Source organism: Mercenaria mercenaria, chromosome 2 (genome assembly GCF_021730395.1).
Source record: "Mercenaria mercenaria strain notata chromosome 2, MADL_Memer_1, whole genome shotgun sequence".
Taxonomy (NCBI): Eukaryota; Metazoa; Mollusca; class Bivalvia; order Venerida; family Veneridae; genus Mercenaria; species Mercenaria mercenaria.
Genome location: NC_069362.1, coordinates 63,274,764 through 63,291,814, shown reverse-complemented (window position 1 = coordinate 63,291,814; position 17,051 = coordinate 63,274,764). Strand labels below are relative to the sequence as shown.

General features: G+C 39.1%; 1 protein-coding gene across 1 annotated transcript; it reads right to left on the bottom strand.

The window, feature by feature from the left end:
• Nucleotides 1-5,107: 5,107 nt before the first annotated feature.
• Nucleotides 5,108-15,769, bottom strand: LOC123564115 (EEF1A lysine methyltransferase 4-like). The gene is made up of 4 exons (XM_045357445.2): nucleotides 15,746-15,769; nucleotides 10,505-10,664; nucleotides 7,618-7,901; nucleotides 5,108-5,409 (listed from the first exon to the last, which is right to left on the bottom strand). The coding sequence occupies exons 2-4, from the start codon at nucleotides 10,659-10,661 to the stop codon at nucleotides 5,116-5,118; spliced, it is 735 nt and encodes a 244-aa protein (XP_045213380.2). The 5' UTR covers nucleotides 10,662-10,664; nucleotides 15,746-15,769; the 3' UTR covers nucleotides 5,108-5,115.
• Between the last annotated feature and the right edge of the window lie 1,282 nt (nucleotides 15,770-17,051).

Here is a 17,051-nt window from a genome sequence, read left to right as displayed (position 1 = left end):
AGTTATTGATCGAAAATGAAGTGTGATGGACGGATGACCCCTGTGACCTTGACCTTTGATGGAGTGACCCTAAAAACAAAAGGGGTCATCTACTCTGTAAGTCCCATCACCCTACGAAATTTGAAGGTTCCAGGTCAAATGGTTCCAAAATGGATCTCCATGTTCTGGCCCCTGCCTGTGACCATGACCTTTAATAGTGACCCCAAAACCAATAGGAGTTATCTACTCTGCATGTCCAATCATCCTATGAAGTTTTAACATTCTGGGTAAAGTAGTTCTCAAGTTATTGATAGGAAATGGTTTTCCATGTTCTGGTCCCTGTGACCTTTAACAGAGTGACCCCAAAATCAATAGGGGTCATCTACTCTGCATGTCCAATCATCCTATGAAGTTTCAACATTCTGGGTCAAGTGGCTCTAAAGTTATTGATCGGAAATGGTTTTCCATGTTCTGGCCCCAGTGACCTTGACCTTTAACAGAGTGACCCTAAAATCAATAGGGGTTGTCTACTCCATAAGCCCTGCCACCCTATGAAGTTTGAAGGTTCTAGGTCAAATGGTTCTGCAGTTATTGATTGGAAATTAAGTGTGATGGATGGACGGACAGGGCAAAACAATATGTCTCCCCCAAAGGAAGAGGGGAGGGAGGTGGGGGGGACAATTTTTTTTTCAAGATCTTTATGTAATTTTTATGTATAATTGTTCAAATTCATAGGTTAAATTTTTAAATAGGTGGGCCTTGTACCTTTGCTTCAAGAATGATGCAAGGATGATCAATATCAGACATGAAATTGTGATCTATTTGCAGAAATATATAATATAGCCATGTCTCACGATTAAATGGGATGCAATGGAAGATGATATGATTTGGTTTGGGTCAATTTGAGCAAGTACAGGTTATATGGTGTCAAACAGGACTTTTGGTTTCACATCTTATTTACATAAAAATAAGAGGTATGGATGGAATTAAAACTTTAATAACTGCTGGAATCACAGAGATACAATTAAACAAAGTGTTCAGTCACGAGCAGTCACCTCTTACAATCATGCATTGTGTCTACAAACAGGTTGTCAAGAACCACATGGGACGAGCGCAACATGAACTGGATTCCAAAATATCCCGTTATTTATTCAATATCGTAAGTACTGACTACTCAGACATCTAATATCAATATAAATGTTGTCACTTGTTGCACGACTCTGTTGGTGCTTGGTATTTTCCAAGTTTTATTCCATTTCAGACATTTATGATATTATGTCACATGAAGAATAAAATTAATACACAAGCTTCTGTAAGCTTTGATTTTTATAGTCTTCAATGTTATCTACTGGAATACAAACACTTTTCCTACTCATAAGTTTATTACTACATTTGAAATGGTGTTACAATAGAAATTGCACTCTATGGTGCACTCTATCTTGATAAAATGTGGTCTATGACCGTCTGCTATCATGGCATACTATGGCTATACTAGTATTAGAGACCAAATACTATATTTTTTTTACAATTTATTTTCATGGCCAAATACCATATTTTTTACAATTTATATTCATGGTTTCTTTTTTTTTCTTAAAAAAAAACAACAGTTATTCTTTCCACAAAGCAATTAACTGACACAACACTTTTCAGGGGCGTAGCCAGGATTTTGAAAAATGTACGCAGTACGAGGCACGAAGTGCCGAGAGGGGAGAGTGTGGGAGGGGGTGTCCTCCTCCCACAGGTGGGGGTCCGGGGTGCCTCCCCCGGGAAATTTTGAAAAAAAGAACATGAAAAGACGCATTCTGGTGCATTTTAAGAAACGCAAATAGCGAGATATAATTAAATGTTGTCAAAAAAGGAAATGATTAAAGTACAATAGGAGAGATCGCCCTGACGTCACGCATCAATACATGTTTATCTGGCGGTGGGCAAAACAAAATGTTTTTACATCGTTTGTGTATGGGATCGGAATTTTCAATTTAATATATAAAAGTTATCAATAAATTGCTTGTTTTATATTCTTTCCACTGATCAAAAAAAAAATAAAAAAATATTGACATCGTTTGTGTTTTAAGAAAGTTTAAGTTGTTAGAAAAACATCACTTTTAACAAAAAAAAAAAAAAAACATGGACGCTCGGCGTCTGCCCACCGATCTTTGTCTTATCAGTTCTAAAAATAGAATATACAACGGATTTGTATACAAACACGATCTCTCCTATTGTAGGAAAAAATACGTTTCGACCTCTCCAATAGGTCTCATAGATGTCCCCGCGACGTTTTTTTTTATTGTTTTTTTAGTGTTGTTTTTATTTATTTTATTTTTTTTGTGTATTTTTATTAGTTTTGTATTTTTATTCAATTTTATACGGTTTTATGTAGACAGAAGTATTTTTCTTTGCTTTCTCTGCATGCTTCTGATTTTGTTATTGCCTCAATTATCAAAAACCAGTGCGATTCGTCGATGCCCAGACACATCGAAATCACGTATAACCTGGTCGATATCGATCTGGTGATTGCGATGGATATGCACCAGAGCGAGTCCAGTCAGCCGTTCCTCGGTCATCGTATTTCTTAGATAAGTTTTAAGGCGGCGAAGGCTACTAAATGATCTTTCAGCAGAGGCCGTGGACACTGGCATTGTCAGGAGGATCTTCAGCACAACATGTATGTTTGGGTATAGTTGATATGTTTCATCAACTGCCTCTGCCAAGCCTTGTATGGGCGAATCTGCTGCAACTCTCTTCCAGACATCAAGTTCAGTATCTATTGCCTGGCAATCTAAGAACGGAGAATACTCCTGCTTGATATCGGCCCACATTTCGGGCGAAAGTTGCCGAAGTTTTGTTGGCAATAGATACTGAGCGTTCAGTCTTGTAGTCGAGAGGCACAGTCTGTCGTGCAGTTGGGACAAAAGGTGATCCATGAATGGTACAAACATATTCAACCTCCAATATTCCTTTGGGGTTTCTGTGGCTATGTTATTCCTGTGTTGTTGCCTTGCAGCAACTCGAGGCTGACAGACATTGATGTCATGCTCAGTTGCCAAGGCGACAGCCTTTTCCCAAAGTCATGTCATTGCGTCTCTCGGCCAGCAACCCATGAAGAACTTTAGCATGCTGTGTTGCTTTGACCAAGTCACATTGAGGGTCTTGCATTGAATCCGTCAAAGGATTCAATGTATCTAAGGGACCGCTGACGCAACACAAAGCGACAACAAAGTCAAAAGACAGGACAGCCTTTTGATGGCTTGACGCTGTGGACATAGTTTTGGTGTCCATGCCAACTTGAAGGTCAGTAAGTGTTTCTAGAATTGACTTGAAGTGGGTATAGAAAGCAGTGATGCTTTCCGAATGCTGAGACCACCGTGTTGGGCAGAACTTCTTTAAGGCTTCTCCGTCATCGTTACGAGAGCTATAAACTCCGAGACGTTTCGGAGAACTTGTGATAAAAAACAATACATCCCCAACAACGGTAAACATCGACTGCACAAACGCTACCCTGCAAGCATGACATATTGCTAAGTTTAGACGGTGGTTGCGACAGTGAATATACTTTGCGTTTGGAAATTCTGCAGAAAATCTTGCCTGCACTCCACGGTGACAACCGGACATGTTCCCAGCACCGTCGTAACCTTGTCCAACGATAAAGTTTGGGTTCAGGTTGTGTTTGTGTATTTCATCTAGTAGCAACTGGTGTAGTGTTTCACCTGTTGTTTCTGTTGTCTGAACAAATGAAAGAAAAATCCTCGTGGAGCACATGCTTCTCGGAACTCTGACGTTCAATATAACGCAGACAAAAAGCAAACTGTTCTGTATTGCTGACATCAGCAGATTCATCTGCAAGAATAGAAAAGTACCTCGCATCTTGGCAACGGTGCACGATAGAGTCCGAAATCTGATTGCCGCATATATGTATGAATTCGTTTTGAATAGAGGGGCTTAAATGCTGTGCATGTTTGGGAGAATTTGCTAGATGGTCGTGCAAATCACTGTCTACTTCAGCGCGATAATTTATCAAAGCTCTGAAGTTACTTTTTTCTTCTGTTTTGCCACGAAAGGCTTTGTTTTGTTTTCCCAGCAAAACTATTGTTTTAACAATTATTGTCAAGGCTTTTTTATTTTTCTCCACTTTGTTTCTGTAAGCGTTCGAGCCAAACTCAACAACACTTTTTTCTTGATTTTGACATATTTTCATGAATTTGTCAGCTTTAGACATTGCATTACTGTGATCAGGTGATTTTTTATGCATCCCTATAATCCAAAGTTCAAACCCGTTTACACCATATCATGTTTATAAATTATACGTGTAATGAAATACATTTGATATGAACTTGATTTTTTTTTAAAAAAAACATGCTCTTCAATATTTCATATTTAAAAAAAGTCAAGTCAGCCAAAAAAGTATTACGCAGTTGCGTAAACTGCGTAATGGGCGCTACGCCCTTGCTTTTAAAGCAGTTTTGGGTAAAATTCAAGCAGCACATTTCAAAATTCAAGTATTTTCCCAGCTATTAAAGGTTTCATTCACTTACCAACATCAGATGCAAATTCAACTATTGCCTGTACAAGCACTGATAAAAAAGGGCCTGAAGTTAAAACTTGAGTTGGAGACTGTCTCAAAATTCGGGCATCTGATTGGTTGTGCTTGAGCTTGATTTTGAAATTGACCAATAACAATGCTGCATTCTGAGATTGATCTTGGAGCCTGCCACCAGGATTGGTTATCCAAACATTTCCTTCCTGATTTCACTTGAATGGAGTGATAGTTCTGGTTTAGCATCGTTTTTCAACAGTATTTCAATTATGTAACAATGGGCAATTTACCTAAACAATGTTACTGGATTCTGTATCAGCTTGTCTGTCTCCACAAGTAAATGTCAATCAGAGTCGGAGGACGACTAATTTCAGATGTAATGTCTTCTATCATATTGTTATGGAGAACAACAGCCTGCCCTAGGATCGAACTCGGGGGGGCCCAGTGATACGTAGACGTGCACTTTCCCTAGTTAGTTAAGCTGCTTGGGGTGTGAATTAAATATAGTTATCAAACGTAATTCATGATGCTTGAGTATGATAGTTCATCATTTTTGAGATATAACCTGAGATTTTAAAATAGAAACTATAACTCTTCTGACATCATAAATCTATTCCAAATAAAAATTCTTCTTCATCATCACATTTTAAATACACTATTTTCTCACAACTTCTCTCCTGTTTTCTTTTTTGTCTTTCCTTTTCATTTATCCTGTCTTTTTCACTGAGTTGCTTCCCTTTTTCCATCACAAAGTAAAAGAAATGGAATGAGTTTCCAAATGTTGAGACATTCACGTCCCAGTTATATTTATCACAGGCATACAAAGGCTTTCTAAAATGAGGCTGAGCAAATGTTATTGAGATAAATTTTCCTCCTGGCTTTAAAATACTGGTCACCTGAAAAATAATACAAAACTAGAAAATGCTTTTGTAAAAAAGCGCATGTCTCCCCCAATGCAAAGTCCTATAGGCAAGAAGTCAATAGGGGTCAGGAGCGAAAGTTAAAGAGACACTGATGGTTGGCTGCAATAGGGATCATCTACTTGGCATGTCCAATCATCCCGCTAAATTTCAACACTCTTGGCCTAGTGGTTCTCAAGTCACTGTTCACGCTTCTGTGACCTTGACCTTTGATCAAGTGACCTCAAAATAAATAGGGGTCATCTACTCTGCATGAACAATCATCATATGAAGTTTCAACATTCTGGGTCAAGAGGTTCTAAAGTTATTGATTGGAAATGGTTTTCCATGTTCAGGCCCCTGTGGCCTTGACCTTTAACAGAGTGACCCTAAAATCGTTAGGGGTCATCTACCCTGCATGACCAATCATCCTATGACGTTTCATCATTCTGGGTCAAGTGGTTCTTAAGTTACTGACCGAAAATGGTTTTCAATGTTCAGGCCCCTGTGACCTTGACCTTTCACAGAGTGACCCCAAAATCGTTAGGGGTCATCTACTCTGCATGACCAATCACCCTATTAAGTTTCAACATTCTGGGTCAAGTGGTTCTCAAGTTACTGACTGGAAATGGTTTTCAATGTTCAGGCCCCTGTGACCTTGACCTTTAATGGAGTGACCCCAAAATCAATAGGGGTCATCTACTTTACATGTACAATCATCCTATGAAGTTTCAACATTCTGGGTCAAGTGGTTCTCTAGTTATTGATCGGAAATGGTTTTCCATGTTCAGGCCCCTGTGACCTTGACCTTTGACAGAGTGACCCCAAAATCAATAGGAGTCATCTACTCTTCATGATCAATCATCCTATGAAGTTTCAACATTCTGGGTCAAGTGGTTCTCAAGTTACTGACTGGAAATGGTTTTCAATGTTCGGGCCCCTGTGACCTTGACCTTTAATCGAGTGACCCCAGAATCGATAGGGGTCATCTTCTTTGCATGTACAATCATCCTATGAAGTTTCAATATTCTGGGTCAAGTGGTTCTCTAGTTATTGATCGGAAATGGTTTTCCATGTTCAGGCCCCTGTGACCTTGACCTTTGATGGAGTGACCCCAAAATCAATAGGAGTCATCTACTCTTCATGATCAATCATCCTATGAAGTTTCAACATTCTGGGTCAAGTGGTTCTCAAGTTACTGACCGGAAATGGTTTCCAATGTTCGGGCCCCTGTGACCTTGACCTTTGATGGAGTGACCCCAAAAACAATAGGGGTCGTCTACTCCAGCAGCCCTACAACCCTATGAAGTTTGAAGGTTCTAGGTCAAATGGTTCTCCAGTTATTGCTCGGAAATGAAGTGTGACGTATGGACGGACGGACGGACGGACAGGGCAAAAACAATATGTCTCAGACATAATTAATATATTATAGCAGATTTACACAGCACCCTTTTCATGATAAACATGTTCAATGGTGCTTTACATAGCGCAAAGGCAGCCACTCAGGGCGTCAAATTCCTCTACTAGTATAGACACAGAGCAACTTGACCAGAGGGACAATGTAAGGCAAAGCCCCCAGAACAGAGAGACAGAAATGGTGTTAGATACAGGCCTATCCAGCTACATGTAACTTAGCCTAGCTCTTTGCAAATTGACAGTCTGGTTCTTTAACTTGCCCGGTGTATGGCACCAATACACGCGAAGTCATCTTTCCTGGGAAGAACCAGTACCGGCCTCTTAACTGATTTTGAACTTGTCTGTTAAGAATCTTTAACATAATTAGAAAACCGTGTTACATATACCAAAGGAAAATGTGTTAACTTTATCATATTTATTCTGGTGAGCAGCACAGACCTGATTAACCTTTAGCCTGCTGGCAGCAAGTGATTCTGCCTATGCGACCAGTGCAGACCAAGATCAGCCTTCACATCCATGCAGGCTGATAATGGTCTGCGCTGTTCGCTATTCAGTCAGTATTATTTCAGTGAACACCCCTTTGAACAAGAAGTGGTACTGCCGAAACTGTATGATGGATCAGTCCATTTTCGAAATTTAGCAGGGCAAAGGTTAGCAAATCACTGCATTACAGATGAAAAATTACAAATGAAAGACAACCTGCTGTGTCTGCAGTCTGTCCTAAAGTGAATTTTTTTCAAAATGAATCAATGACTTGAGCAGGGTATTTAAACACATTTGTACACTAACCTGTTGTAAAATGCTGTCAATTTTTTGTAAAGTCTCCACTGATGTGTCCCAGGGATCTTTTTCATGTACCATCAGTGCATCAAGAGTGCCTTTCTCAAGTACAATATCGTAAGAACAAGGTTCAAATCTGAGATCACAAATATCCATAACAAGCCATGACATTTCTTGTAAATCTGAATGTTTGTCGGCCATTTTTTGTATTACAACAGGGGAGAAGTCAATGTTCGTGATGTGTTTGAAGCCATCTTTGTACATCTCCTCACTCAAAGTACTGTTACCACAACCTTAAATGTGAAGAAATAAGTGCTATGATCATCATATATAAATATTATAATAATAATAACAAGAGCCATGTTACACATGGCTAATCCCCCCGCCGAGCATATTATAATTGAAGGCTAAAGTTCCTGGGCAGTTAGTGTCTGAAAGTATTAATTTTGGGGAAAGCTTTGAAGAACTGTTTAGTTGTGGTCCGCATCAGGGGTTTTAACATGTGGAAGAAAGAATAAGTCAGTAGTGAGGTGGTTTACTGCTAAATTTTATTAATTTTCATGAACAGTATAGCTATGATGTTTTTCTATATGGTTACTGTCAAAAGAAAAAATGGAAGCTAACAAGGAACAAGAGTGCCAGAATGTCACAATATATGCCCGTCAAAGCGAATTTCTTTACTCTAGCAGCTGTATTTGCAAATGGAATGTTAATTTTGTGGTTGTTTAGTAATCATTGTAAGTCTTTTGTTTTTTAAAGTCCACAAAAAAACTCCTTACCAGGTAGAGATACCTTATATATAATAAAATACACCTAAAATTGGAGAGAAACATCTATGTTGTACCACAGAAAAGTGGTCTTGTTTTTTCCCTAGGGTCAATTATAAAAATGTTACAATATAAGTTATTTATAGTAACAACTAAGGGAAGTTAACCTTTAAAAAAAAAAAAAAAAAAAAAAAAAAAAAATTGCAAGTCCACACAAAAATCTTTATCAGGTAGAGATTGGTCAAAATACACCTCAAAATTGGATTTAGCACGCTTGTTGTACTACAGAAAAGTGGTCTCGATTTTTCCCTACAACTAGTAATGAAAAAGTTACAATAAAAGCTATTTAAAGTAACAATAAAGGGAAGTAATTCTAAAGAAGGGAACTGCACATGACACTTCATCTCATGATGGTGTATAATTGTGCCAAGTTACATCAAAATCCCTCCATGCATAAAGAAGAAATGCTTCGGACAAAGTCATTCTTGTATCTGACCTTTGGCCTCTAAGTGTGACCTTGACCTTAGGCCTAGTGACCTGGATCTTGCGCATGACACTCTGTCTCATGGTGGTGAACATTTGTGCCAAGTTATATCAAAATCCCTCTATGCATGAAGAAGAAATGCTCCGGAAAAGGTTTTTATTCTTGTATCCTTTGACCTCTAAGTGTGACCTAGACCTTCGACCTAGGGACCTGGTTCTTGTGCATGACACTCCGCCTCGTGGTGGTAAACATTTGTGCCAAGATATATCAAAATCCTTCCATGCATGAAGAAGATATGCTCCGGACAATTTTTTTTTAAGAAAATATGATAAAGGGGAATAACTCAAACAATAGGCAAGGTAGAGTTATTGTTCTTGCACACTGCACTTCCTCCCAATGTGTTCTATCAGTGTATGAAGTTTGAAAAAAATCCCTCCAGTACTTTTGGAGTTATGCTCCGGACAAAATATTTTAAGAAAATATGATAAAGGGGAATAACTCAAAAAATAGGCAAGGTAGAGTTATTGTTCTTGCACACTGCACTTCCTCCCAATGTGTTCTATCAGTGTATGAAGTTTGAAGAAAATCCCTCCAGTACTTTTGGAGTTATGCTCCGGACAAAGATCGTTGCGGACGCACGCACGCACGCACACACGCACGGACGGAGAGCATTTCTAATATCCCCTTCGCCTTTGGCGGGGGGATAAATAATAATAATAATTCTTGCACACCGGACTGGCGTTTCCGGTGATTTAACCCATGCCGGCAAAACCCATCTGGCACCCCCATGCCAGATGACTCTCGTGCTGTTAATGACAACTAGTGATCCATGCATTGATATATTGTTTATATGAAAAAATCAGGTACCTTGATAGTTTCTCTCCGTTCCTTATAGTATATTTCTCGATTCAAAATACGTTATTTTATGGTAAGAACATACCGTTACGCTACAAACGATAAAACTAAAGTGGAACTTTGTTATTGTGCGTCACTGAAACGTCATGACGTCACTTCTGTTTACGGACTTTAATTTCCCGTGCTTTGTATACATACTCTACTATAAGAAAGAGTCCTAAAAAGAAAGCTTTATTTATTCTATAATTTGTAAAATATGTATGCAAGTAAAATTATCTGTCAGAGTAAAAAGCTTATATGTACACGATATGCAAGAAAAATATCACTCATGTGTTTACGCATCGTATAGAAATATCCGTCCCTCGGCCACCTGCGTATGGGCGGTAACTCAGCTAGCCTCGTTACCGCCCAATGTGCAGGTGCCCTCGGGACGGATATTTCTATCAGATTCATAAACACATGACAGATATTATTATTATTATCATTATTATTATTATTATTATTATAACTTTATTCAAAGAGACATACAACAGTTCTAGAATATATTACAAATATTATCAAATATATTTAATATAGGATTGCAAAAACAGAACATACAGTGGGTATCATTTAATTTTTAATACTTTCATAACAGCTCTTGCTTAGTTTGTAGTACAATGTATCTTAAATACTAATAAATTACAAAATATCTGAAAATAATCCAATATTTGAGGAATTCAGTCTAACTTTTGTGCTGAGTAAGATCTGTTGACATAAACTGCTCCTTTTCTTAAAAACTTGAACTACATACCTAACATAAGAATTTTGTCTTCAGACTTTATGTCATTTTTGAGGAGATTGCGAAAAGATGAATAAGCTGAGAACCAGTCATATTTTTCTTCAGTCTGGTACCTTGTATCCCAATAGTCTTGTTCCCGGTAATCCGCATTGTTGGCTGGGAGCTCCATCTCCTGAAATATTCAACAACTTTCAAGTAGATAAACAACTAGTAAACCAGAAAATTCATAAGAGATTTTGCTAGTGAAAATGCAAGTCTACTGAAATGAACATTTGGGACCTGGCTCATTTATGTCACACTTTTTCCTGGCATGGGAAACATTACTGTCAAGTAATTCTAAAATCTATCTATAAAGAACACAGCTTTTGCCCAGCAATTGATTTTAAAACCTTTAACCTCGAGCTGTGACCTTGACATATGATGTGATTATAGCCTACGCAGTCCCAGGGAAAACAAGAAATTGTAACAGAGTTACCAACGTCCCCCACCTAGGGACATTTTTCACAAAATATACTGCATGACAATACAACATCTTGAACTTCTAGGTAATAGGGCAACATACTAACAATGTATATTAATCATAACTATATATCATAAAACTCATGAAGACATTCTGAAGTTTGAAAATGTCAGGAAAACTATACTTGGTGAATGCTTTCAAATGCTGATATCTGTATTTTGATTTTATTTTTAAATTGATAAGGAAAAATATAATGAAATATTTTATATATTAAAGGGAGGTAGTTAATAAATAAATGAAATGCATGACATATGGTACTAAAAAAACTTGTTTTTGAACCTACATTGCAACCATAGTAATGCTACATTTAGCTATATAAACCGTTAAGTTATAACTTGTGCCCAGGTTTGCATTCTACAAGTCTACAATTGTTAATAGCTTTTTATATCTATCAATATCATCTTACTTAAAACATAATTTCATTTTCAACCTAGAGCTGCTTTTGAGAAAAGCGAATGTCTCCCACAACTGCCTAATCATCTGAATAGTAGTTTATGAGTCAACCATGCAGCAAGACCTCAACTGCCTTATCAGACTTTCAGTGCCTTGATTATCAAAATCAAGTTTCAAGGGCCATAATACCAAAGTGCCTGGGCCGATTTGGCTAGTTATCAAACTTGGCCGAGGACTTATTGGCAAACACATTTTGTTCAAGTTTGGTGAAGATCGGATGAGAAATGTTCGACTTAGAGAGTGGACAAGATTTGTGACAGACACAAAGACACACAGAGAGGAGTAAATCAATATGTCTCCCACACCATTGTGTGGTGGGAGACATAATTAGTGGGAAAACTGATATAAAAACACATGTATTGTACTTCATCATTTAAAAGGGAGGTAATTTCATGTACAAAAAAAGAAAATCAACTTGGGTGACTGTGACTTTGACCTTTGTACATGACACAATGTCTAGAAATGGTGAATATATATGCTAAATTTTTTAATATAAACCAATGCATAAAAAAGTTACAGACCAGACAAAAAAATTCCAAAAATCTCCAAAGGTGACCTTGACCTTGGAGCTAGGGGTCTCTAAAATGAAAGTACGTGCATAGGCTAGGAACAGGAAGTTTATTTCTAAGCATAAAAGCTACCGAAATTCACATTGTTTCTTTTGGTAAGTATCATGCATATTACTAACTTTATTTATCTTGCCATTTCAGCAAGTCAAGCCCTCGCATTTATCTGAGTTTACCATGTCGAAAAAGTGTCATCGCCACATACTGTCCGCCATATTGGTATGATATAAACAAAAAAATTAGGCATAATAATATGCACCTATTCATTTTGTTATTTAACAAGATATAATGATAATCGGCACGGAACTGAATACTGATCATTTAATAATCCATTAATCGACATTAAGTAAAAGAAACTGTTTGTGAAAACGTCCCTTGTATCTAAGTAATGGCTACCAAATGTGTGGAAAACATAAATACCCTAAGGGTTAATTATTATTAAAAATTAGGTTTTTTTTCACAACATAATTAAACATTATTTTGTTTAATCTCTGGAGCAATGATATCTTCTTCCCAGTTAATCTTTAATCTTTTAATTGGTCTGCTGATGCGTCAAGTGTGGTGTGCTGTGTGTTGTGTGCTTGTCACCTTCCGCTTTCAGCCTCCACCGCTGGCTAGCCTTCTGGTGAAAAAGGAGCCGAGTGCGTAAGTCTTCCCTGCCAGTACATAGCCTCTCTGCAGACAAGCCCTTTTGCAGTGCCTCCGAGTTGGCGCCACACGGTAACTGAGCACCTTGCGGCCTCCGGCAGAACTGCAGGGGACTCGGAGGAGGTCTGCCCCAAGACATGTGGCATGCCAGGCCCACCGGTGTGTGGACACGCCCTGATGCCTATGAACAGACCCCCAGCTATGGGACAAATAGCTCCTGTGTTCCCAGGATAGGGTTTTAACTCAAAACTAAGGGTGAGGTAACCCCGAAAGAAACCTAGAGAGTTGAAGACAGAGGTGCTGGGCCATTGGCACTCTCTTAACGAACCACAGCACCATGCAATATCGCTATGTCTACACAGCCATCCTGCATTCAACAACGTGGTGCTGAATCTCTGAGGTCCCTCCAGGGGGATTCAGTGCCGGGCTCTGAGTCTCGACAGAGTTCACCCACAGTTACTGGGGGTCCCTCCTTCAATCCACAACATGCAAAGAGAAGGAGGAACATACCAAGAAGAAAAACCAATCCCTATCAACCTTTCAGGCTGATGCGGATGGAAGACAGTATGAAGCAAGTACACTTTTGGAGACACAGTAAATTCAGATAAATGCAAGCCTAGGCTTGCTGAAAGGAAGTGTCTAGGGGTACGGATCCGTACCTCTAGAATTTGATGCTAACAGGCTTGTCTAGAAGTACAGATCTGTATCTCTACACAAGGCGGAGTCTTATCCCCTACACTCTTCTTGCTTTTCATCAATGATCTGGTGTCTGAACTACCGAAAGGAGTTAAGGCTGCTCTTTACGCTGACGATCTGGTGTTATGGTGTAAGGAAGAACATGCCACTACAGCCACATACAGGATGCAAGAAGCCATCAACAAGCTTTCAGCTTGGGCTGAAGATTGGTGTGTATCGATCAATACAGAGAAATCGTCCACCACACTATTCTCCCTGTCGTCAAAGCAGAGGGCGGGTAAAATCAAGATGGGAAATACTTCGCTGATTGAAGCAGACAAGGCAAAATACCTTGGAGTGACCTTTGACAAACGGCTAACCTGGAAGCCCCACATTAGTCAAGCAGAAGGGAAGGCCCGTAGGAAGCTTACCATGATGCGCAAACTTGCTGGAACAATGTGGGGAGCAAATGAGCAAATACTCAAGACAGTATATCAGGGAACAGTGAGACCCCATTTAGAGTATAGCTCAACTGCCTGGTCCACTACTGCCAAAACTAACCAACAGGCTTTAGACAAGGTTCAGAGCCAAGCATTGCAGATCATGACAGGTGCTACAAAGTCTACACCAATCGCCTTCATGGAGAAGCTAACAGGCACACAGCCGTTACAAGACAGAAGACATGCAAAGGTTCTGCTTCAAGCAGAGAAGTTCAGGTCTTTTCAAGACCATCCCATGAAAGCCAATTAAGCTAGAGGGATACACAAAGAATCGGCTCAAACGTAGCAGCTTCGTACATGAGGCAAAGAAACTCAACCGATAGTTCAAAACTGAGCTGAGCATACCAACGACTCCCCTAGGTAGTGAAGACATCATAAACCCACTAGCGAATGATCTGTCCTCAGTGACTGTGAGACTTGCTGTTCCTCGTCTTGACCGCAGGAAGCAAGAGGATGAAGGCATTCGGAACAGCCTCACACTTGCTATGATCAATGAAGACTATCCTCAAGAATTATGGACTCATGTCTATACAGACGGATCAGCCACATGCGCCGTCAAAGATGGAGGAGCAGGAGTTTTTATTCAATACCCATCTGGCAAGAGAGAAACACTACATGCAGCCACAGGAAAACACTGCAGCAATTACAAGGCAGAGACTGAAGCACTCATGAAGGCCGTCTCAATGGTTGAAGACTCGGCAGAAGAAAGCTCCTTAGTCGTCTTTCTCACAGATGCACTGTCTGTCATGGAAGCTCTGATCAACAATAAAGCTCCGCAGCTAGCCAGGAGAACGCAGAGCCTGAGTATAACCTGCAAAGTAGCACTTCAGTGGATTCCATCCCATTGTGGACTTGACAATGAAGAGGCAGACAAACTGGCTAAGCTAGGAGCTCAGTCAGAACAACCAACAGAACCTGTGAGTTACAAGGAGAAAGTCACCATCATCAAGGCACTAACAAGACCAAGGATGAAGGAAGATGCTTTTCATCACCTTGAACGGTCTGAACAAGTGATGATGGTCAGGCTCCGCTCAGGGCACAACAAGCTCAATGCTCACATGTACAAGAAATACAGACTGGCATCAATGCCAACTTGTCCATGTGGTGAAGAAGATCAGACTGTGGAGCATATACTTCAGAGATGTAAAAGGCATGACCAGGAGCAAGCTGTGACTTGGCCGATAGATACCTCAATCCACCAGAAACTGTATGGAGGTATTGAGGATCTTCAGCAAACCACAAGTTTCATCGAGGCTACTGGTCTGACAGGTAAACGCAAACGACAAGAAGAAGATCTTTAATCTTTTTTTCTGCCAGTTCATATCCTTGACTCGATTTATTTGGTGTTCATCGGTTATTCAGGTTTCAAAAGAAAATGTAACCAATCGGGTCCAAGTTTATGGTGAATACTGATGAACAACCCTTAATATCTAGAAAAACTGAGGTCCATACCCCTAGAAAACCCCTAACAGACTTGTCTAGAGGTAAACTTCCGGTTCCCTAGCCTATGCACATACTTTGGCTAGAGAACCGATTCCGGACGAATAAGATCTCTGGCTAGGGAACCAGTTCCAGTTCTCTAGCCACTGCCTTTTTTTCAAAGCAAATGTATATAAAAATGAAATGACTGAGAGAATATCAAGTTAAAGAAGTATTCCGAAATGTCCATGCCTGATTTTTATATGAATCAAAGAACGACTTCTTTTACCTACCAGGCTAAATAAATTTGTACGTCTAACTAATCAGTTAAAGAGTTATCCGGTTACTGCTCTACTCTAGCATGCAATATACATATACGTTTTGGGCCCTTAAGACAAATAAACCTTTGAACAACAATTTGTTTCAATAAAAAGGAAACAGTTGATGTAAATCCTATTGCATTTAACAATACATTTCCCGAAAGGAAGGCAATTTTGTCGGAAATTCAGAGTGTGTATCGCGAAATCATGTTACAATATAGTCGTTAGATTTTTTTACCGTGAGAAACACTTTGGTTAAATAACACTATTTTTTCCTTGTCCTTTCACGGCATGTACACACTAAATAACTGGTCTTCTCTATTCTGTATAAAATTGATTTTCCAATGGCTGTTGCACACAGCAGGACCCATTTTCAGGATAACATGGTGTAATAGCCATATTTCATATTTTGTAACTGGATGGTAATATCTAAATGAAATTTGGTCACTTCAAAGATCCCGGTGGCATCTCTTTCTGACGGTATAAGCAAACAAACGGAGGTATTTATAGCACAAACCTTATAAATTAAAAAAAAACTGTAAAACTGTAAACAACAAAGTGTCCTACCTATATTGTTTGAATATCTTCCTGAAAACAGGTTTCCATCCTTATCAAATCAAAACAAATATGGCGGCACTCACATTAGTGTAATATGTGTATGACGTCATCACTTTCCGCCGATATGATGTAAGCTACAGTCACTGCCCAAAAATACGGCAGTACATGTTTTTTCTTCAAAGTTTAAATTTGACACATGTCCAACAGTAACTAAACACTAAATTTGTAACGTTTTATCACTTCTTTAGGTTTTTAGCAGTTTTTTTTATAAATGTGAACACAACAGAACACTATGTACAATGTAATGGCAAATGTTAATGTTACAGTTTACTCCTCTGTACCTGTGCACTTTGGACACAGGAAGGAGTCACCTCTTCTAATAACCCTGACTGGGGAACAGAATCCAAGGTGTACCCAGCCATTGCATTTATCACAGCATGCCCAAGAGACTATGGTTAGACTGATGCAATTCTTGAGCTCCTCAGGATGGAATTTTTGACAAATGCAGCACACATCAGTGTCATCTTCAGATTCAGAAGAGGAAGAGTATTCTGTCTGGGCTGCCTGAATACCAGATGTACTCGGAATGGGTTCAGTGACGGTATGTGTTTTCTTTAAGTTAGTTTTCTTTTTATCTGCTGCTACAACTCTTTTCCCTGGAGCAGTTTGCTTTTTTTCAGACTTGGTTTGGCATTACTTTTTACATGTTCTTTGATTTTTTCATAGACAATTTGTTCAGTAATAGGTTTCCCACTCACAACTTTACTTAAGGTATTTCTTACCTTTTTAACTGGAACATGTTTCAAAATTTCCCCACCTCTCTTTTCCAGGAAGAGCCTTGCATCAGTATTGCAGTCATCAACAGCCAGGGCCTGTTCTTGTTCATGGTTCTCTGTGGTA

Bases quoted from the DNA above. Each gene is read 5' to 3' on its own strand.
- LOC123564115 (XM_045357445.2), bottom strand. From the start codon at position 10,661: ATGGAGCTCCCAGCCAACAATGCGGATTACCGGGAACAAGACTATTGG. The intron at 7,902-10,504 runs GTATGTAGTTCA...TTCACATTTAAG, and splicing joins AGACAAAATTCTTATGTTAG to GTTGTGGTAACAGTACTTTG. The intron at 5,410-7,617 runs GTTAGTGTACAA...ATTATTTTTCAG, and splicing joins TTGACAGCATTTTACAACAG to GTGACCAGTATTTTAAAGCC.